Source organism: Triturus cristatus, chromosome 6 (genome assembly GCF_964204655.1).
Source record: "Triturus cristatus chromosome 6, aTriCri1.1, whole genome shotgun sequence".
In the NCBI taxonomy this organism is placed as follows: domain Eukaryota; kingdom Metazoa; phylum Chordata; class Amphibia; order Caudata; family Salamandridae; genus Triturus; species Triturus cristatus.
The window spans coordinates 868,670,476-868,694,765 of record NC_140589.1 but is presented as its reverse complement, the minus strand read 5'-3'; the positions used below and the strand labels follow the sequence as shown (position 1 = coordinate 868,694,765).

The window sequence follows — 24,290 nt, the reverse complement described above, 5'->3', positions numbered from 1 at the left end:
AGCACCGTCCCATGACGTCTCACCACCTCATGCTCCTCAAACAGGAAATTCAGTCTTTGCTTCAAAAACACGCAATAGAACCTGTTCCACTACAACATCAGGGCACATTTTCACATCCCTATACATCCCGCTCACAGGAAGTATCTACGATTCGTGGTAGACGGTCATCAGCACTATCAGTTTACAGTTCTCCCATTCGGAGTAACAACTGCACCCAGGGTATTCACCAAATGCTTAGCAGTTGTGGCAGCATATCTCAGGAGACAACAAATCCATGTCTTCCCCTATCTGGACGATTGGCTCATAAAAGCCAATACTCTAGAAAAATGCGTTCTCCATACTCACCGCACTATTCAAACCCTACATAACTTGCGATTTACCATCAACTATCCAAAATCTCAACTACAGCCCTTCCACGTACATCAATACCTGGGAGCCACCATAGATGCATCCAAGGCCATAGCTTATCCCAGCACAGCCAGGATAGCCAACATACAAAATCTCATCAAAAAATTTCAAACACAACACACTCTTCCAGCAAGAGTGTTCAAGCAACGCATAGGCATGATGGCGTCATGCATCTCCATAGTACCCCACGCACGCCTTCAAATGCGTCCCTTACAGGAATGTCTAGCACAACAGTGGAACCAGGCCCACGGACAACTTACCAATCTGGTGTTGGTGGACAGCCGTTCACTGAAGTGGTGGAACACCATCAACCTGTCCAAAGGGCGGCCGTTCTTAGAGCCTCTTCCACAAGTTGTGGACCACCGACGCCTCTCACAGGGTGGGGAGACCACCTCCTTCAACACACCATTCAGGGCAGGTGGACCACTCAACAAAAACAGCTCCACATCCATCACCTAGAACTTCTGGCGGTGTTCCTAGCACTGAAATCCTTCCAAGTGCATCTAAAAAACAAAACTGTCCTCATCCGCACGGACAACATGACCACAATACATACAGAAGCTGGGGGGGGGACACATTCTCTACAACTGTCCCAACTTGCACAACAAATATGGAGATGGGCAATTCCCCAAAACATCTACCTGCTAGCAGAACACCTCCCAGGGGTTCAGAACCAGGTGGCCGACCTCCTAAGTCGCCACACACAGCAAATACACGAATGGGAATTACACCCCAAAGTCTTACTCCCATTCTTCCAAAAGTGGGGACAACCAGACATAGACCTGTTCGCCACACAAGAAAACGCAAAATGCCCAACCTTCGCCGCCAGGTTCCCACACCCACGGTCAAAGGGCAATGCAATATGGATGAACTGGTCAAACAGATTTGCGTATGCTTTTCTGCCTCTCCCACTCATTCCGTTTGTGGTACGCAAACTGAAACAGTCGCTAACACTCATCCTAGTAGCTCCTACTTGGGCACGTCAACCCTGGTTCACCACACTTCTGGAACTATCGCTAGTTCCACATCAAAAACTGCGTCTCTCCCCGGATCTATTAACCCAGAACCATGGAGAAATCAGACACCCAGATCCTCAAACACTGAACTTTGCAATCTGGCTCCTGAAGTCTTAGAGTTTGGGTACCTCAACCTTCCTCCAGACTGTATGAATATCATAAAAGAAGCCAGAAGACCTACTACTAGGGCATGCTATGCTGCAAAATGGAAAAGATTTGCCATTTACTGCACTAACAATGACGTACAACCACTGGATGCTTCCATCCAAAACATAATTTGTTATTTACTACACTTGCAAAGATGCAATTGCGTATTCCTCTATACGTCTACACCTAGCGGCATTAGCAGCCTACTTGCAAAATAGACAACACCTGTCCCTCTTTAAAGTACCAGCCATTAAAGCATTTATGGAGGGTTTTAAAAGAATTATTCCTCCAAGGTTACCACCTTCCCCATTGTGGAACCTTAATATTGTTCTAACAAGGCTCATGGGTCCCCCATTTGAACCAATGCACAAATGCGAACTGCAGTTCCTAACTTGGAAAGTGGCTTTCCTTGTCGCAATCACATCCCTGCGAAGAGTAACTTTTGAAGAACCCTTCCTACAACTACATCGTAACAAAGTGGTTCTGAGGACGAATCCTAAATTCCTCCCTAAAGTCTTCTCCCCTTTCCATCTAAACCAGTCAGTCGAGCTGCCAGTCTTCTTCCCTAATCCAGACTCGGTAGCTGAGGGCACTTCATACCTTAGATGTTAAAAGAGCCTTGCTTTGTTACATCAACAGAACCAAACCTTTTTGAAAAACCAAGCAACTGTTTGTTGTTTTCGCTCCACCACATAAAGGCAACCCTATTTCCAAATCGGGTATCGCCAGGTGGATAGTTAAATGTATCCAAATATGTTACCAGAAAGCTGAACGTACTCTTACAGTTCCCCCTAGGGCGCACTCCACGCGTAAAATAGGGGCTTCTATGGCATTCTTAGGGAACATCCCCTTAGACATTTGCAAAGCAGCACTACTGTGTCGATGTGCAATCCAAACAACAAGCTTCAGTAGGCCAGGCTGTCCTAAACTCTATTCCTAACTGCTGAAACGGATACAGGTGACTACCGCTAGGGGAGACACTGCTATATAGTCTATCCTTAGTGTGATCTGCAGCTCATATGCCTCGAACGGAATATGCTACTTACCAGTATGCATCTGTTCTTGGCATGTAGAGCTGCAGAGCCACACACGCCCACCCGCCTCCCCGGGACCTGTATTTGTTCCAGCATTGTCTTAATTGGACACTACACATGGACATCCTTTATCTTTACTTCTTAAACACTCCATTTCCCATCATAGCGAAAAGCAATCTGAGGATGGAGTGGATGCCCATGCGCCCTGTTGTCCAGAGGAGTCACCTATCTCGTGACCAAAGACTTCTTCCGAAGACGACAACCTGCAATCATCCGAGCCCAACACCAGATGGCGATCTTATCCTTAGTGTGTGGCTCTGCAGCTCTACATGCCAAGAACAGATGCATACTGGTAAGTAGCATATTCCTTATTCAAACGTGTCTGCTTTAGTAGGCTGAGCTGGTCACAGGAGAGCTACTTATGGGTATCTGACTCTGCTGCCGGTCGCTCACCAGCTACTCGAGGGAAGAAGCATGCGCTCTAGTATTGAGGTGTAGATTTATATAGGTTCGAGGGATGTGGGCTGCTGAATTCATATCTGTGCATAGATCGCCGCCTAGTGTTGGGTCCGGATGTTTGCACGTTGTTGTCCTGGAAGAGTCTTCGAAGTATCCTTGGATAGGTGACTCCTCCCCTGGACTACAGTGCGCATGGGCATCCTCTCCATCCTCAGATTGTTTTTTTCCGCCATTGGGTTCGGATGTGCTATCTTAACTCCAGTTAGGAAAAAGTTAGTCGAGGCCAAAAGGCCTTTAGTTCGCGTCGGTACTGTTCACTCGATCGGTTTCGACCCTACCTGTTAGCTTACTAACTTCGGAAACAACTTTTTGCTTTTTACCTGACCATCGACGACACCGACGATGGAGTCGAGGACACCATTCAAGAGGTGCCCCGTGTGTAATGCGAAATATCCCCACATCGACGTCCACCCGGTGTGCAACAAATGCTTGTCGCCGGACCACGACGAATCGACATGCATGGCCTGTGCCCGGTTCCGTTCCAAGAAGACTCTACGGAATCGTCGAGCGGCGAGACTCGAAGCGCAGCACGCGGCACTGGCCCCGGCAGACATCTTCAACGCCGAAGATGTCGAGGAGTTGGAAATCCTACCCTCCAATCCCGGTTCCGAACATGACTCCAGTTCGGACGACGTCGACGAATCACTCTTTCGCAGAGATGAAGACAACGCCGAGGTAGGAGACGACGATGAGGCCTTAGGGGCCGAAGAGAGTAGCTCCAATGACGAGCAAGGCCTACCCGTTCAGACTGACGAGGGCCCAGTGCCACAGTCTATGGCTCCGGTCGAGGGATCGCCTTCGGGCCTTACCCGAGACCTATCCCGCGGTTCTCCGGCCCCGCCCTCGGGCCCGGCCTCGGACGTTCAGCGGCAGCCATTATTATCTACACCGGCTGGTTTCCCTTCTACCAAACCGAAAGCTGCACCGGTACAAATGAAACCGAAAGTGGCGCTAGTCGGATCGAGGCCTTCCACACCTTCGACGCCAGCGACACGCATCGGCACCGAGCGCACCAAACGAGACTTCGGTGCCGAACTCGAAGCGGCCGACGCCGGAGTCGGCATTCGGAAAAAGGCCCTCGGTGCCATCAAACCTGCTCGGCTCTCGGCGCCGACGCCACCGACTCCTAAACCAAAGGTCATACCACCTGCTGCGTCTCACGTCGCTTCCGCGGCAACATCGAAGCCTCCTGCATCGAAGACGTCGACTGCCATTTCCGCCCCTCGACCCGATGACCCACCGGCGCCGAAAAAGTCCACAGCCGCCTCTACCAACCTGGGCGCTAAGGCCTCGAAAGTGCTTCACGCGCGAACCGTTGCAGCACAAAGCAACAAAACCCAAGCGGTCCTCCAGGACACATCGGGCTCCGGCCCACTAAAAGCTCAAACAGCCTCTTCGGCGCCAGCCAACATAACCTTTGGCCTGCCGCCATCCACGATCCCGAAAATGTTCCAACTCAGGACACGGGTCACCCACACCACGGTTACACCTGCTGAGACGTCTCCGTCCCGTTACATCGACGCCAACACCGGCAGGATGGTTATCCATGACCGGAGGATAACTTCAGAGCCACCCTTGGACCCTTTCAGGATCCCACTAAAGAGAAAGCTGCCTGTGGACTCAGAACCTGTGCTTTGCGAATCTTTCGACTCGCCCTACCAGGACCCACTATCCTTCTCTCCCACACACTCCGACACGGATGCGTTGGCAGACTATATGGATGACCAAGTCCCTTACCACGGAGACATGGACCCTGATGACCAACAGGACCCTGATCAAACTTGGGGCGACCCTGCAGACCTCTAGATGCACAGGACCCACAACTCTATGGAGCGAAAACATCTCCGACAGAGGACACTGCAGCGTTCAACGCTCTTATTGAACGTGCTGCAAATAATCATGACGTGCAGCTTCACTCTGACACCGTGGAAGACTACTTCCTTATGGACACTTTCGCTTCCTCGGAAAGGCATGTAAAGACTCTGCCCATGCTGAAAGGAGTCCTCAAACCAACCAAGGACATCTTCAAGGAACCCACCAGGGCACGGGTGATAAACCCCAGGATCGACAAAGTACAGATCAGCACCTGGGGACCCTACTTACATCAGAGGCCAATTACCTCTCGACTCCATTGTCGTTGCGAATGCTCGCAAGAGGGCACACTCTCAATCAACAGGTGACGCTCCTCCCCCGGAAAAGAGTCCAAGGTTTTAGAGACCTCTGGCAAGCGAGTTGCCGCCCAGGCTGCCAACATATGGCGCATAGCCAACACTCAAGCGCTCCTCGCTCGCTACGATAGAGCGCACTATGATACAATGGAGCAACTACTCCATCTCCCTGACCAGTTCAAAGAAGGTGCAGAAATTCTTATCAGAGAGGGACAGCTACTCACAAATGCTTCCATCAAGTGTGCACTAGATGCCGCAGACACGGCGGCCAGGGCCATAAACACAAGCGTCATGCTGCGACGACATGCCTGGTTGCGAATCTCCGGATTCAAACCTGAGGTGCAAAATTATATACTGAACCAACCTGTCCACCACGACTATTTATTCGGGCCGGAGGTTGACACGGCCCTTGAGAAAATAAAAAAGGACACGGACACCAAAAAGTCCATGGGGGCTCTCCAGACTCAGTCCTTTCGGAGCAGCTCCTTTCGTCGCCCCGGAAATAGAGGAGCAGGTAGAGGACAGGGGTCACAGCAGACATACAACAAAGGCAATACCCAAACCACCTATGATAAAAACCGGGGTGGATCTCGTGGCTCCAGTACAAAGGGCAGAGGACGCGGCTACGGCAACACCAGGTCCTCCCCCAAGAACAAGCAGTGACGCCCTCTCCCTTCCTCCCGACCACATAACACCTGTCAGGGGAAGGCTACGAAGGTTCCTGTCCACGTGGAACTCCATCACCACGGACAGGTGGGTCAAAGATATTGTCAAATACGGTTACTGTCTAGAACTAACCTCCACTCCACCCACAATACCTCCAAAAAACCGTCCTATGTCCTCAGAGCACTTAACGCTCTTACAGCAGGAGGTGCAAAGTATGCTTCTAAAAGGCGCAATAGAGGTCGTACCCGTCCACGAGCAAGGTACGGGGGTGTACTCCCTGTACTTTTTAATACCGAAAAAGGACGGGTCACTCAGACCTATATTAGACCTGAGACCCCTAAACAGATACATTCTTTCCGAGCATTTTCACATGGTCACTCTACAGCAAGTCCTCCCGCTGCTCAAGCAGGGAGACTTTCTAGCCACACTGGACCTCAAGGATGCGTATTTCCACATACCCATTCACCCATCACACAAAAAATACCTCAGGTTCACTGTTCAAGGGCAGCACTACCAGTTCAAAGTCCTTCCCTTCGGCGTGACAACGGCACCAAGGGTGTTTACAAAGTGCCTAGCTACTGTAGCGGCACATCTACGGAGGCAGCACATACACGTCTACCCTTACCTGGACGACTGGCTCGTTCAAGCAAAGTCAGCCCAGCAATGTGCCAGCCACATGTCCCGCACCATTCACCTCCTTCAGTCTGGGGTTCTCACTAAATTACCCAAAATCCCATCTGCAGCCCGCACACGTACAACAGTACCTAGGTGCGACTATAGACACTCTGGCGGCCACGGCTCAGCCCAATTTGGTGAGAATCAACAGCATGCAAATGCTGATTTCAAAGTTCAAACCTCAACACTCCCTTCCGGCGCGAGTGTTCATGCAGTTGATAGGCATGATGGCCTCCTGCATCTTCATAGTCCCACACGCGAGACTACATATGCGCCCGCTTCAGGAGTGCTTGGCAAGTCAGTGGAATCAGGCTCAAGGACAATTGAAAGACCTAGTGTTGGTGAGCGGTCGGGCATACAACTCTCTGCATTGGTGGAATCCACAAAACCTTTGCAAGGGCCGACCGTTCCAAGAGCCTGTTCCACAAATAGTACTGACAGCAGACGCGTCTCTCCAGGGATGGGGAGCTCATGTACTCCACTACACAGTGCAGGGACTATGGACGACACAACAGAAGAAAATGCACATCAACCTTCTGGAACTGATGGCAATCTTCCTAGCCATGAAGGCATTCAAAGTACATCTGTGCAACAAGGTCGTGTTGATCCGGACGGACAACATGACCGCAATGTACTACATACAGAAGCAGGGAGGGACGCGCTCTCCACAGTTGTCTCATCTGGCTCAGAGCATGTGGAAGTGGGCCATTCAGAGGAACATGTTCCTCATGGCGGAACACCTCCCCGGCAAGGACAACCAAATGGCGGATCTGCTCAGCAGACACGGCCACCAGATGCACGAGTGGGAGTTACACCCATCAGTACTCCAGCCGTACTTCCAGCAGTGGGGTCATCCAGAGATAGACCTGTTCGCCACAAGCGAAAACGCAAAATGCCAAAGCTTTGCCGCCAGGTTCCCACATCCGCAGTCGCAGGGCAATGCGATATGGATGAACTGGTCCGGCAGATTTGCGTACGCTTTTCCCCCAGCACCGTTGATACCGCTGGTGGCTCGCAAACTCAGACAACACTCCCTAACACTCGTCCTAGTTGCTCCTACGTGGGCACGCCAGCCATGGTACACCACCTTCCTCGAACTTTCCGTGGTGCCGCATCAAAGGCTGCGGATCAAACCCGCGCATTTGACGCAGAACCATGGAGAGATTCAGCACCCAGATCCGCAACAGCTGAACCTGGCGATCTGGCTCCTGAAGTCCTAGAGTTTGGCTACCTCAACCTGCCACCTGACTGTATGGACATCAAGGAGGCCAGAAGACCCACTACAAGAGCTTGCTATGCAGCCAAATGGAAAAGGTTTGTTATTTACTGCGGTAATAATGACATTAATCCGCTGGACGCATCCATCCAAAACATAATTTGTTACCTCCTACACCTATACCGATGCAATCTGGCGTACACCTCTATACGTGTCCATTTGACCGCAATATCAGCCTATCTACAAACCAGGCAGCACCTCTCTATTCAGAGTGCCTGCCATCAAAGCATTCTTGGAAGGACTCAAACGAGTCATTCCACCAAGCCACCCACCAGCTCCAATGTGGAACCTCAACCTGGTCCTCACACGCCTGATAGGTCCACCCTTTGAACCTCTCCACTCGTGCGAGATTCAATTCCTCACCTGGAAAGTAGCCTTCCTGGTAGCGATCACCTCTTTAAGAAGAGTTAGTGAACTCCAGGCACTAACAGTTCAAGAGCCATTTATTCAAGTTCATGCCAACAGGGTCGTACTACGTACCAACCCCAAATTCATGCCCAAGGTAATATCGCAGTTCCACATGAATCAAACTATTGAACTGCCCGTTTTCTTCCAAAACCCACAAACTGTCGCGGAAAGGGCACTCCACACACTAGATGTCAAAAGGGCCCTCATGTATTACATCGACAGGACCAAACCCTTTAGGAAGACAAAACAACTGTTCGTTGCCTTTGCCCCACACCACAAAGGTAACGCCATCTCCAAAGCAGGGATAGCCAGATGGATAGTTAAGTGTATCCAAATTTGTTATCAAAAGGCAAAACGCACATTAACTATTCCCCCACGAGCCCACTCAACACGTAAGTTAGGGGCCTCCATGGCTTTTCTAGGAAATATTCCCCTGCATGATATATGTAGAGCAGCCACCTGGTCCACTACACACACATTTACCAAACACTATTGTGTAGATGTGCAATCAAAACAGCAGGCAGCTGTAGGACAGGCTGTTCTCAAAACCCTTTTTCAGACCGCTGCAGCTGGCACTGGTGGCCGCCGCTAATAGAGGGCACTGCTATACATTCTATGCACAGATATGAATTCAGCAGCCCACATGCCTCGAACTGAATATGCTACTTACCAGTATGCATCTGTTCTTGGCATGTAGGGCTGCTGACATTCATATCGCCCTCCCTCCTCCCCGGCGCCTGTAGCAGCTGCAGCTCTCAGAATTACTGTAAGCATGGTCATCACTTTCTGTATCTACTCCATCACTGCCACAATGGCGAAAAACAATCTGAGGATGGAGAGGATGCCCATGCGCACTGTGGTCCAGGGGAGGAGTCACCTATCCAAGGATACTTCGACTCTTCCAGGACAACAACGTGCAAACATCCGGACCCAACACTAGGCGGCGATCTATGCACAGATATGAATGTCAGCAGCCCTACATGCCAAGAACAGATGCATACTGGTAAGTAGCATATTCAATCTTTATATTCTGCGGAGTTGAATTAAAACTGCGATTTTACGTGGAGTTCGCCAATATGCATTTCGTGCTGTAATGTAGCACTGTCTGTGCTGGTGGAATGAAACTACCTACCCACCCCTTAAATGTAGGTGTATATATAATATATATGTTCGATGCATATGAGCAGCAGATTACACACTTTTGCATAGATCGCCATCTGGTGTTGGGCCTGGATGTTTGCAGTTTGTTTTTTTTCTCTTGGAAAGTCTTTGGAAGTCATGAGGTTGGTGACTCCTCCTTTGGATGGTATTGCGCATGGGCTCCATCCTCAGATTGTTTTTTTCCGCCATCTGGCTCGGATGTAATCTTCGACGCTCAATCCTCACCCCAATTCGCTGTATTGTTTTGATCACTATCTCTTCAATCAACGTGCCTTATCGTCACAAACCTTCAGTTCCAGTCATCTACGGCTGCCTTCGGGCCACCCAAGCTCCGTTCCCGGGTCATGGAAAGAACTCCACTTAAAGTGCCCTCTATGTGGGTCCAAATTTCCCCACACCGAGGTATGCACTTCTGCCTCTCCCCTGAACTCGAGGCTGTCCGGCCTGTAAGTCTTTCCGGTCCAAAAAGACTATTCGGGACTGAAGAGCCAGAAGGAACATGGCACACTCTTCGACGTCCATTCCTGGCGACCTCTTCGGAGACTACCTCGACGATCCGGAACATCATTGCACCGCGAGTCGGATGTGGAAGACATCACTCCGGCGCAGAGGGTCGTGGGTACCAATTTCCCCCACCACCCACGCCGAAACCCAAAAAGGCTTCGGTCACTCCTTCGCCTCCAAGCATAGGCAAGACCAGAGACACTGCTTCACACACCCCACCTTCGGGCCCGGTGAAGAAGCCAAGTAAGCCTTCCGGCGGCTCTGGCTTGAGCCAGCCTACCAGCGGTGCCTAGAAACACACTTCGGCACCGAAAAAGAAACCGAGCTCCGCACCGAAGCCCTCTGGGTCGAAACCCAGCTCTTCGGTACCGACCAAACCACACCAGGCACCGATCCTTCCAAGCCGAAGACCATCTCGGTGCAGACCAAGAGATCGGAGGGTCCTAAGCAACAAACCGGCACAGAAAAACCTAAAAAAGACATCGGCCACGACGCCGACGGACCAAATAACCTCACCAGAGCTATTTACACCGGATCCCTTGCAAAAAACTCTCACCAAGGATCCAAAAACTGGACATTTGACACTCTCTACCAAAAAGACATTTGGAGAAGCCTGCTCCGCTTCCACCTCCAAAGAGGAAGGACTCTGCTACCTCTCCGTTCAGAATACCACCCCCCTCCTCCTTCCCCCCCCCCCCCCCTCCCCACCTCCGCCCTCTCCACCTCATTGTTCTCCGACCCAGATGATTATCAGGGGGACCCATATCGTGATATAGGGGATGTGCCACAGGACCCCACCCCCACAGGATCCCCAGATCCATGGGACGATAACAATATTCTAGATATCCCCAACGTCCCACAAGACTATCTTTACCCTTCTAGACCATCTCCACCAGAAGTTTCATTGGGGTTCAACCATCTTCTGCAAAGTGCGGCACATTATCACGGGGTGGACTCCATACCGACCCCATAAAGGAAGATTTCCTCCTAGACACATTTGATACCTCACATAGGTCCACCTCCATACTGTCCATGCGGCAGAAGTTTTTAAGGACCCAGTTAGAGCCAGGGTCATTAACCCACGTATTGAAAAAAATACAAACCTGCTCATTCAGATCCTTTCTACATCAGAGGACCAGCGCCACTAGATTCTTTAGTAGTATCTATGGCACGAAAAAAGTGTCAGGTGATGCATCACCATCTGACAAGGAATCAAAACTACTAGATGCATCAGGCAAACGCACAGCATCCCAGGCGGCCAACATAGGTGTATAGCAAGCACTCGGGCACTACTGGCCAGATGTGACAGGGCTCATTATGACGAGTTAGAAAGCATAATGCACCATCTCCCTAAAATATAAAGCTATGGCCAACGAGTTAATTCAAGAGGGTAAAACAATCACGAATACCTCCATACGTTGTGCCCTAGATGCAGCAGACACAGCCTCCAGGGCCATCAACACAAGCGTCCTTCTCCGTCGCCATGCTTGACTAAGTCTCACCCGCCCACGACGCTCCTTTCACTGCTCCTCCTTTCGGAGTACATCCAGAGGCTACTCCTCAGACACAGCGTCCACATCATACAAATCCCCTACTCAGACCACCTTTACAAAAGGTTACCAAAGGTGGGGCTACAGGGGTAACAAGGGCAGAGGCCCCCCCCCCCGACCATTGTCCGGGGCAGACTCCAGATTTCCTTCATGTTTGGGAGACCATCACCTCAGACAAATGGGTGACCCAAATAATTGGGTCAGGCTACTGCTTAGAACTAATATCTACCCCCCCCCCCCCTTCCCCAACATTCCACCCAGGCAACGCCCAATGTCACAAGAACATTCAAAATTACTAAAACGGGTGGTAATCTCCCTCCTACAAAAACAGGCAATAGAACACGTTCCTGTCAATCAACAAAATATGGGGGTCTACACCCTACATTTTCTCATACCAAAATGGGACGAGACTATGACCTATTCTAGATCTCCGGCCCCTAAACACATACATACACACAGACCATTTTCATATGGTAACGCTTCAGCAGGTACTGCCGCTCCTCCCAAAACAACTTCCTCACCACTCTGGACTTGAAAGACTCATACTTCCACATTCCAGTGCACCATGCTCACAGAAAGTACCTCAGATTTGTAGTGGACGGACAACGCTACCAATTCAAAGTGCTCCCGTTCGGAGTCACAACAGCACCACGGGTATTCACCAAGTGCCTAGCAGTGGTGCCTAGACGATTGGCTAATAAAAGCCACTTCATACAATCAGTGTGTACAACACACCTCCACCACAATCTAACTACTTCACCAACTAGGTTTCACAGTGAACCACCAAAAGTCACAGCTACAGCCATCCCACATAAAACAATACCTCTGTGCAACCATAGACACCTCAAAAGCGATAGCCTACCCCAATCCGGCCAGGATTGCAAGCATGCAGACTTTGCGACACAAATTCATACCTCAACACTCCCTTCCAGCTCAAGTGTTTATGCAACTAATGGGGATGATGGCCTCTTGCATCTTCATAGTACCTCACGCAAGACTCCTGATGCGTCCTCTCCAATAGTGCTTAGCGTGCCAATGGAACCAGGTCCAAGGTCAATTAACAGATCTGGTGTTGGTAGACGGTCGCACCCATCGCTCTCTGCAGTGGTGGACCACCACAAACCTTTCCAAAGGTCGACCGTTCCTGGACCCGGTTCCCCAGATAATACTAACAACTGACGCATCGCTCTCCAGGCTGGGGAGCTCACCTAATGCACCTCACCGTGCAGGGCACATGGACGCCTCAACAAAAGTTACTCCATATCAACCATCTGGAGTTACTAGCAATCTTTTTAGCCCTAAAATATTTTCAAATACAGATTTCAGGCAAGGCAGTCGTCATTCGCACAGACATGACGGCCATGTATTATATACAAAAACAAGGCGGCACACTCTCCACAGCTCTCTCAATTAGCACAGAGCATATGGAGATGGGCAATTCCCCACAATCTTTCTCCTAGCTCAACATGTCCCAAAACACCGTGGCAGATCTGCTCAACAGACAGATACAACAAATCCACGAGTGGGAACATCATCCACAGGTTCTTCATCCCTTCTTTCAAATGTGGTGGCATCCACAGATAGACCTCTTTGCCACCCACAAACACAAAATACCCAAGCTTCGCTGCCAGATGCCCACACCCATTGTCCAAAGGAAATGCGATATGGATGAACTGGTCAGGCAAATTTGCATACGCTTTTCCGCCTCTCCCACTCATTCCATTAGTGGTGCGATGCCTACAACAACACTCCCTCACACTAATCCTAGTAGCTCCAGCAAGGGCCAGACAACCGTGGTACACCACGCTGCTAGAACTCGCTGTAGTACCACACCTAAAACTACACCTCTCGCCATGCCTCCTAACCCAGAACCATGGAGAGATCAGACACCCGGACCCAGCTCAGCTCAACCTTGCGATCTGGCTCCTGAAATGCTAGAATTTGGGTCATCAGAGAAGCTAGACGACCTATCACTAGAGCGTGCTACGCTGCCAAGTGGAAACTATTTGTTTATTGCCATAACACCATCAATCCCCTGGACCTGTCCATTCAACACATCATAGGCTACTTACTCCACCTACAAAGGTGTAATCTAGCCTATACGTCCATTCGACTACACCTCGCAGTAATTGCAGCTTACTTTCAAAACTGGCAACATCTTTCACTCTTTAGAGTACCTGCCATTAAAGCCTTCCTGGAAGGCTTAAAGAATAATTCCCCCCAGAGTACCACCCTCACCTGTGTGGAACTTAAATATTGTTTTCACCAGCCTAATGGGGCCTACTTTTGCACAAATGCGAACTATAATTCCTAACATGGAAAACGGATTTCCTTGTAGCCATCACTTCCCTTGGAAGGGTCAGTGAGATACAAGCACTTACCATACAAGAACCTTTTCTTCAAATGCACCATCACAAGGTTGTTCTCCGTACCAACCCAAAATTCCTACCATTTCCCCTTTTCACCTAAACCAATCGCTAGAACTACCAGTATTTTTCTAGCAACCACAGACCGTTGCAGAAAGGGCTCTGCACACACTAGATGTCAAACGAGCCTTACTCTACTACATCGAGAGAACACAACCTTTCCGCAAGACCAAACAACTGTTTGTCTCGTTCTCTCCACCACACAAGGGCAACCCCATCTCAAAATCAGGGATAGCTAGGTGGATTGTAAAATGCATTCGGATTTGCTACCACAAAGCAAAAGGAACGCTATCTGTTCCCCTCTAGCCCATTCTACATGAAAGATGGGTGCTTCCATGGCATTTTTAGGGAACATCCCATTAGATGATATCTGCAAAGCAGCTACATGGTCAACACCGCACACTTTCACCAAACACTATTGTGTAGATGTGCAAACTAAGCAACAAGCTAGTGTGGGCCAGGCTGTACTCAACATTATTTCAAACCACTGCAACAGATACCGGTGGTCGCCGCTAAGGTTGGGAACTACTATATAGTCCATGCAAAAGTGTGTTATCTGCAGCTCATATGCCTCGAACGGAATATGCTACTTACCAGTATGCATCTGTTCTTGGCATGTAGAGCTGCAGATCTACACACGCCTCCCCGGCTACCTGTATCTGTTCCAGTTTATCTTATTTAGATACACACATGGGTTTCTTCGCTGTTATTACTACGCTCCATCTTTCCCTGCTGGCGAAAAACGATCTGAGGATGGAGCCGAAGCCCATGCGCAATACCAAGGAGGAGTCACCGACCTCGTGACTTCCAAAGACTTTCCAAGAGGAAAAACAAACTGCAAACATCCGGGCCCAACACCAGATGGCGATCTATGCAAAAGTGTGTAGATCTGCAGCTCTACATGCCAAGAACAGATGCATACTGGTAAGTAGCATATTCCATTTTTTTTTTTCTTTTTTTTTTTTTCTTTTTTCGTGCAACAAACCTCTTTATCTTGTCAACGGAGTCCCTCTAGCATAAATGGTGACCATTATAGTGACCTTCCATGTCTACATACCCCTTCACTTCCGGTTTCAGTCCTAGACGCTGACACGGCGCACCTGACGATGACTTGTTCATAGTTCTGGAACAGTTATGGCTGTCTTTTCAAAGGACCGTTAATGCATTAATCGGCCCATTTGGGAGAGCTATTGGATTCTTCGCTGACACTCATCTTGTGTATATTGATATATTACATTGCACAATTGTACATGGACCACATGCCCTTGGAGTATATTACGATGATTATCTTGGACTCATCGTGGTAAGGAGATTGAATAAATGTTTCTGTTGGATGCTCTGTTAAATGTTTGTCCTGATGATGACCACTCAAGTTTTAATGTCGTCGAAACTCAGTCGACTCCTACATGTGGCCTTGATTGAATGGGATGCCATCTTTGGTATTCTTTTTGTTTTGTAAGTTTCCTCAGCCGCTGTTTGTTTGAACTGTTGTCTTTAGGGTTTTTTGTGTGACCTAGAGCGCCATTGTCCGATTCTTATATTGTCCTATTACATTTTTTATATTTTGAATTTGTGATGGGGCATAACTTCCTTATTGAATTTTTATTTTTTTTGTTCTGTGATCTATATACTATATCTTTTTGTAGATTGTTATATGGAATGTACTACTTGAACCCTTGAATTCTAGTCTTTACTTTGCCTCTGGTTCAGGTAATATGGCTGCCCCTGTTGGTGGTAACTACATACACCATCAGTCAAAAAGACCGAGACATCAGGTTAACCAATATCCTGTGAGCTAAAGCCCGGACGACAGCCTGGTAGATTGTCTTTAAAAAAACAGTTCAAGACGCATGCGGCAGCTCTCTAATGTCAACCCACAACTCTGAAGTTGAAAAGGTCCTGCATTCAGCGATATTTTTGGTTTCAGTAGCGTTTAATTAAATTATTTCATTATTAAATATGCCTCTAGTGGAACTGGCCATGTAATATTTTGCAAAAGATTACTAGGACCCTTTCTGCACGAGAAGGATTAATTGTTAATCTGTCAGTTTTCAAAAGCTTGAACATAGTACTGGAGCAGGTACACAACTGAATTTGTGTTTAGGAGTAGGCATGTTGGAGGCCAGGGGGGATTTAAATATCAGTTATGCAAGTCGTGTACAGCTGACGTTCACACTGATACATTGTTATTCATTTCAGAACTACAGAGGAAGAGGAAATAACCGTGGTTACAAAAATCCATCTCAGGGTTACAGTCAGTGGCAGCAGCAGGGTGTAAGTTGTGTTTATTTTCTTTTTTTTATAGTGAATCCTAGCTAATTTATCATAGTGCCAGTATTGGTTTTGCAAAAATGCTTAAAAGGTGCATAGTACAGTAAATGCATGTTTGTCACACCAAATACTTTATCCAACTGTATGCACCTGCATGTCCAAACTTTTACACTCGAGGGCATTCTCATCCACCAGTCAACATCTGTATTAATCGCTGGTTACATTTTGCAATCCATATTTAATTTTGCACTTTTAGTGCTTTGAGGTCAAAATGTAGAAGGGAAGACCTGTCCATTAGAAACTTGTACATGTTCTCTTTATTGGCTTACAAAAGAAAGCGGAGTATTGATTATTTCTTTTCTTCCATACAGAATTTCTGGGGCCAGAAGCCATGGAGTCAGCAATACCACCAAGGATATTACTAAATGCCCAAATAAAATGAACTGATTCCTATGTCACAATCCTTCACAAGAAAACGACTTTTCTTTAGTAGTCCTTTTTAAAGAACATTCCATGAGGAAGTGCCTGCGGGTTCCTATTCGTTTTTTTTTTTTTGTTTGGGTTTTTTTTTTTTTTTTTTTTTAGATGCTTCAGAGTTTAATTTTTTTTGTACATTTTTTAAATTGCCGTTTTAAAGTAACTTGTAAGAACTTCAGCATTGTGCACGGAAGAGAATGTGTCAGTATTTCAGGGTTCTACATTTTATCTGTATAAAATGTAATTTTTTTACCACAAGTAAAAAAAATGTTGCTTTGTATCTGGTGTCATTTATTAAGAGATTTAGCACTCCCATCTAGTTGAGAACAAATAGCGAGAGCCACTGTCGCAAATTACAGTATGCTAGCCACCAGATTGTAGGAGATTGTGTAGTTGCCCTTTTAAAAAATCTCAATGTAAAGGAACTATAATAGTCATACACACCATCCCCTCTTTAGTACTTGGCAAGTTTAAAGAATAAAGTGGCTCTGTCTAAACACTATTGCAGGCTAATAGCGAGGGTGGTGTGTATGTTGAGGCACTCTAAATATACTTGGTTGCGATGTGTGTGCACTGTGGCAGTTCTAACTTGTGAAGGATTTTTTTTCAATTTGTATGCGTATTGATTCTGACAAGAAAAGGCTGCCTGCCTGTTTCTTATTAAATGACAGTTGTTGTAAATTGAGTTGTCTAATGGGATCTAAAACCTTGTGTATTTATCCCAAAAATGGTTGTATACCTTGTGTGCTTGTAGCTTAAGACACCCTGGTTGTAATAATGAAAATGTGACCCATTTATCGAATTTTTTTTAAAATCATGTTGGTTCTTTAATGTTGCAGTACATGCCTACTATTTAACAAACAGTTTAGGCATTCCCAATAAAAATAATTTTATCACACAGTTTTGGAATTTTCACAATTTTCCAAAAGTTACTGTTGCATGGAAAACCCGAATGTTCGCTACTCACATTTACTAAGCAGTCTAAGTGAATGCTGGTTGTATAGCTTGACTAGCTTCTGATTAATTTTCGTTGATTGTCTAAGTAGCAATAATCTTAGTCTTTAGGCTGTGCAACTTTAAAATGCATATACTGTGAAGGGTCAAACACTGCTTACTCTTGCTCTGTCCTGCTTGTTTATTGTCCAGCAGAGCTTGATGACCCACTTATCTCCAGTAGCTGATAGTTCTAATTTTGTATGGTTACTGGGCTTGCTCCACGAGAAGTCATTGTAAGGTCTCAGTACTAATCGGGTGGCATCTGCTCCAGAAGCTGGCGCAAAAGACTGTTTGCGTCCACCAAGCCACACTATATCACCCAAAAGTATTCTACTTCTCCCTCTCAAAATATGTACTAAGATGTGCACATCAATCTGCAGTACCTAAACTTAGTATGTTGTATGAGCAGTTGTTTCTTTTGGGTCTGAATCAGTAGTTTTTCTTGGTTCATTTTTGGGTTTTTTTGTTTTTGAATCTATATTGGTGTGTGGGTGATTTGATCGGAGTAGTTTGTGTGCATGAATGGGTATGTAAGGGGTTGTGTGGGTGATTGTATGGGTTTAGTAGGTATGCAAGTTGTGATTTCTAATGAGACTAAACCAAAATTTCAGGGCTCAATTGTCTTCAAGAAACTTTTTACTATTTTTTTTTTTTTTTTTAACCATCAAAAACAATTCACTTTCTCTAAACCGTTTTTCTGTTCTTAGCCTCAACTCATGTCTTCAACAGAATTCTTTCTTGCAAAGTTCATAAACTTACTTATAACATTTTTTTCGAGGGGGTTCAGTTGCAGTAGTTCTCATTTAAGTCCTTCAGACAGGTGTAAGAACCTGAATATGAGTAAGTAAACTTTCTGATCCGGATTCTCCTTGTTGTTCTTTGGGTAACATAATTCACTATCATTATTCTCTGAATCAATTTCAGCTACTTTTGGGTCATCTGTTTTAGCTTTCATTTTCCCAGTGTCTTCTCTTACAAGTTCTCTTCGCTGCCTTATGAGACATGACTATCTTTACTTTCAACTGCTGCGGAGTCATTTTCACGCAGATGAACTTTTACTTTGCTCAGCAACTTCACTCACTGATTTCTTCCTGTTCGGGTTCTTGCGGTTCGAATTTCCAGCAAAAGCTTTCCATGAGTTGGATCAGACTTTTTACTTGCTGGTGCTCGTGACTTAGCAAAAGTTCTTCATTCTGATCCTCCAGTTGTAATTAAAAACTTGTATTTTCACCAAGATCATCAGCAACTTCACCAGTTGCAATCTTTTTTTGATCCTTGTATGGATACACGCAAACTTGAGCTTGACTGAATCAATGTTTTTTTTTATCAGAAGTCATCACTCCTCTCATGTGAGCTGCTTAGATTCACTGTGCAAGACTGGCACACTGAACAAGCACGGCGTGATATGGTCCCTTGAAACGTTCCACAGCAGCTCTATTGGAGATGCTTCTTCACCAGTATGCAGTCTCCTAGGTGCCTTTGATGGCACCGATGCTGTTGTCAAATCACCTGATAAATCAGATCTCACCACACATCAGCCAGACTGTGGCAGGTATAAATGTATTACTCCAGTATTTAACTTTCATTGATTCCCATGCTTGAATCACTTCCCGTCGTTGAGATGGGAGTCCCCAGTATACATAAAATAGCAATAGAAACCAATCGAAACCATTACAACAACAACAAATTACGACTGAGTTGCCACAATTGGCGTGTATGCCGTTGACGCCTAGGCGAAGGGGACGAGTAAATCGCCGCCGACTGAGTCAGATTTGAAGGAGACAAGGACTTTGACTGTACCTCTGAAGTCTTCCTTGACAGTCGTCGCTGGATACATTTTCTTCACAGGTTTGCCATCAGAAGGAACAGATGAGGGCTTCTTGAAGGCTTTTGGACCTGCCAAAGAAGGTGGAGGAACTGAACTGGATGTCACTCCTACAGATAGTCCTTCCCTCTCCTTTACACATCTGTGAGGAGATTTGCTAGGACTGCCCCTTTCAGACCTATGCGAGGTCTTTTTCAAGGCTTTACTTGGATGGTCTTTATTTAGAAGGTGAAGACCTACCCCTTTTCACAGACCTAGAAGATGCAGCGGAGCAGGCCTCATCACGATCACTGGAGACTGGCTCCTTCCTTGACTTAAGCTTCTGGAGCGAGGTCAGGAGACGCCCCTCACGGTCTCGCAAAGTTTGTTTAGAAGGTCTGGCATATCTTGCAGTCTACTACCTTATGGTCTGGGTACATACAGTTAATGCAATCTTTGTGCTTGTCCTCCACAAAGTCTCTTCTTAGAGCAGGTTGCACACGGTTTAAAGAGGGCTTTCTTCTTGTCATTCATGCTGGCAAGTAGTCTAAGCAGTTCTTGAAGAAAAACGGGTGAAAAACAACTGAGCAGTGCTCCGTGGAGACTCCCTTGCACAACGTGCGGTAGGAAATCTGAGGTTCTCTCAGGATGGTTCTAGAGGGTGAGGCTAATCGGATTAGTTCATTTTATTTGGTCTCTTACAAAAAGAGGTGGCTGTCGCTAAACTAGAATGGGCTTGGTTTATTTTCTGTAATGGTTTCTATTGCTATTTTATGTATACCGGGGACTCCATCTCTACTATGGGGCATGATTCAAGCATGGGAATCTAGGAAAGTTTCCAATCCTGGAGAACCAAAGTTACAGGTTAGTAACTTGTTTTCATCCTCATGGTTCTGTCCTTTAACACTTCATTGTACGAAAGTCCAGTCTTTTTGTCTGGGATACTTATAAATCTCATGAGGTATCATCATACCATTTCAAATTAGTGGATGCCCACAATTTAGCCAGCTTATTTTTAATGGTGTCCATCTTTTCACGTGCAGATGATTGAGCAGGCATTCCCATTGGAGTTATCGTCCTCAATCTGAAGAGCTGTGCAAATCAATATAAGGATGTCATTTTTAAAATAAGTTCAGGTTTTGACCCAAGAGTTGGCAGGCCAAAATTAGGGCTGTATTGGGTTTAACAGGACAACGATTTGCACTATAATGAACTTTCACTGCATTTTGTTCTTGCACTGTTATTTGCTCATTTGATCTTGCAGGTGCATTTTCGAGTGCACAATACCTTGCCATTGATCAGCATATTTATTTTCCAATGTGACCTCCAGCCATATGGGATGCGCACGTGACCACTGCAATCTTTTGGTGGTTCTATTACTTCCAACAAATCAAGAATATAAGAACCATTCCGGAAGGAAGCCCCTGTGTGACCAACTCCCAAAAATTTACCACTCCAAATTTATGCTGGCAGCCGGTGTAAATTGTTACATTCATTTTGGCTTGTCAATGCAGTTGATTCTGCCACGTCTGCTGAATTTGCTAGGCAAATATGATTCTTTGAAAAATTCACAAATGGAATAGACTAGTATTGCACAATGGTCTCAAACAAGAACTATCCACAAAGTCAGATCAGCCCTTCCAAGAGTAATTTCTTTGTCTTGGTGCATACAATTCTGTGCAATTGAGTACTGTTCTGGCTTGATACTTATTGCTTTTGTCTTCATTGCAGTCTGAAACTGGTGGGGTTTTAGAGAATTACACCTGACTGATGTTTTCAGTTTACAATTTGATTTTCTCATATCTCATGAGATGGCTTTGTCATGTGCGGAGGTCTGGTGCTGGTCAAATCTTAACAGAATGTGGAACAAACACTGAGCGTATGTTCAATCGCAATCCATTCACTTTGTTCCGTTGCAGTGCAAAGTGCTACAAATGCCTTAAGACAACCTAGAAGAACTAGTGTTACTAGATCCAACACAGCTGAAAAATATGCCCTAAATTTGATTTCCACCCAGGAAACAGTGCACATATCTTACACACTTGCTTGACAGTAACAAACTACTCAAGCCTTAAGGTGCAACTGGCAGCATTTGTAGTCTGCACCAGGGAAGATTCATGTTAAAGTTTCTTCACAGCACCTGTCAACAAACTATTCCTTGAAGGGTCCAAGAGGATTGCACCCCCCAGAAAGGCTCTAGCCCCAGTGTGGAGCTTGAACAGTCTTAACATAACTAATGACAGGACCATTCGAGTGCTTGCCAAAAAACCTCCAAATATCACTATAAAGACTGCCTTCTTAATAGCTATAACATCCCTATGGAGAGTAAGTGAACTACGAGCATTAACTATTGAGGAACCAGACATGCAAAGGACCAACTCCTCAATTCCTACCTAAGGTAGTAAGCAAATTCCACATGAACCAAAGCATACATCTAGCTGCCAAAACCCACAAACACGACTAGAAAGGAGCCTGCATACCCTGGGTATAAGAAGGGCTTTACTAAACTATCTACAGGAAACGACCATTCTAGAAAGGCAGTCAATTATTTGTCTCAAAGTGCAACAAGGATGCACCTGTGACGTGACGGAGGGGACAATAGCACGTTGGATTGTAGAGGCAATTCAAGTATTATATGCCTCAGCTGAAAATCTCAACACGTGGCCAAAAACCCACTCAACATCGAAAAAAAAGGGGCAACCCTGGCCTTCATGGCCAATAGACACCATATGTGCTGCAGCAACGTGGGTGTCCCCACATACATTCACCACACATTACTGTGTGGATATACAGATGACTAAGGGAGCTCAAATAGAACAAAAGGTACCTTTTTCAGTCTTCCTCATCTTACCACAACCACCCCAAGCAGGGGGAAAACGCTACATAATCTAAGGCACAGCATGTGAATCCAGAAAACTCTTCTGCTGTACATTTACTACTGGTAAGTAACCGTTTTGTTTTCTTAACAGAAGAAAGAAAATATTCTGAGTTACCATAGTTCAAATGTTCTTCCAATTTACAATTATTGTTCCTGAGGTACAGCCAACACAGATTTTGCGGTTTTTGTCACCACTGTAGAGAAGTATAAATGAGATGGCAGATTTTCATTTAGACTAAAATGTACAATCATAAAATATGAATCTGATAAATGAACAATACAATTAACAAAACTCATTTTTACTCTTTACACCCCAGTCAACCAACAACCCAATTTTTGCAGTGGGAATCTTTTCTGGATTCACTATGCTGTGCATTATTCCGCCATCTAGTGGTTGGGTCTGGAATAGTAGGTTTTTTTTTTCGTGGTCAGGTGCGCGTCAACATACCACTATTTGGTTTTATGTAGAGCGGTGCATGTGAACAAAAAACGTATTCAGTCTTTAAATTTCTTTTAGTCCTTTATTTTCAATTTCAAGTGAAGTTTCATAAAAAAGCAGCCAATGCGTTTCGTTCAGTATGGCATATAGCCAAGAACTTCTTCAGGGCTTTTTGGATCACACAAACCGACTTAATAGTCCCGTGTTAGTTAAATCACAAGCCGGGCCCAATAGTCACATGCCCAAAGTATCTTCTCATCAGTGTCCAGTCGATATTTGACACAAGTTTATAAGCACTCTTATAGCCCATGGATGGTGCTGCCAGGAAAGCGTAAAGGGCCGCTTATAAAGACCGAGATCATCCAATGGGGGAATCTAAGGCACTTATCCGTTGTCCTCTTATAAACTAGTGTAAAATATCGATTCAACTTGACGCTGATGAGATCTACTTCTATAGGTCCTACACATGACTCCTATTGTTTTGAAAATTTCTGTCTGGAACTCAATCTGAGTGATTGGATGGTGCAATCTGCCACTAAATTTTCCTCTCCTGGTAAATACTGGGGTAACCTTTGATTTATGTTCTCCTGACGAGTCTCATAGCTTCATCGCAATCTTTGTATGTCTCTTTGACCTGCTCCCTCCTAACTTGTTTATGTAGGTTACTGGGGTTATAATGTCCATCTTTAACAAGACAGACCTCCCTTTCAACTTGTTCTTGAAACTGCAAAGAGCAAACACTCGCAGTCCTTTCCAAGGGGTTTATATGCTCTTTCCTATCATGCACGTTCCATTTCCCTCCAGTTTCCTGACTTGTACACTATGTTCCCCAGCCAAAACTGCTTACAGATGTTTCCAATATAAGATATCACTTATCCCAAAAACTGCATGACCATTCAATGCCTCCAAATTTTGCAACCACCCAGTTTACTCGTTTCTCACCTTTTCCATCATCTGAAGTCTGTCTCCTTGCTAAACCTGGTTTTCATAAGCGTTGCAGAGTCCTGTATGTGGCAGACATGGAAACATACATGGATTTGAAGATAAAAAGAAGACTTACAGATGCCAGCTCTCCTAATGCCCACTCCTCTCTTCCTCACTTCCCATTTTATTATACATATCTTCCTTCTGGCATTTGCAATTGGACTTTCACGGTTTATTACAAAACCTAAAAACTCCATAGTTTGGAAAATGTAGGTTTAATTGCCAATAAGAAGTCAAATCTACATCCTTCTCGAAGTCCCTTCACCATACACAAGTGCTCTTAGAAAACCTACATATCCTGATTCATGATGAGAATGTTGCCCAAATATATAATCATTCTCGCACCTTGTTCAGTCAAACCTACTACTGGTTTCAAGACCATCGTCCAACACCATGGTGCAGACTAAATACATTGCAGGCATTGTATTGATACAACTGTTCTTCCCATCTGAATTGTAGAATTGACTCTTGGTACATTGGACC

The 24,290-nt window shown here is 46.0% G+C and overlaps 1 protein-coding gene across 1 annotated transcript in view; it reads left to right on the top strand.

The window, feature by feature from the left end:
• Window positions 1-17,606, top strand: part of HNRNPU (heterogeneous nuclear ribonucleoprotein U) — a 58,553-nt gene extending 40,947 nt beyond the window's left edge. The window contains exons 13-14 of the mRNA XM_085611459.1: window positions 16,158-16,232; window positions 16,601-17,606. Coding sequence (XP_085467585.1) covers window positions 16,158-16,232; window positions 16,601-16,654 — 129 coding nt within the window. The 3' untranslated portion in view covers window positions 16,655-17,606. The remainder of the gene's footprint in view (window positions 1-16,157; window positions 16,233-16,600) is intronic.
• The last annotated feature ends 6,684 nt before the right edge of the window (window positions 17,607-24,290 follow it).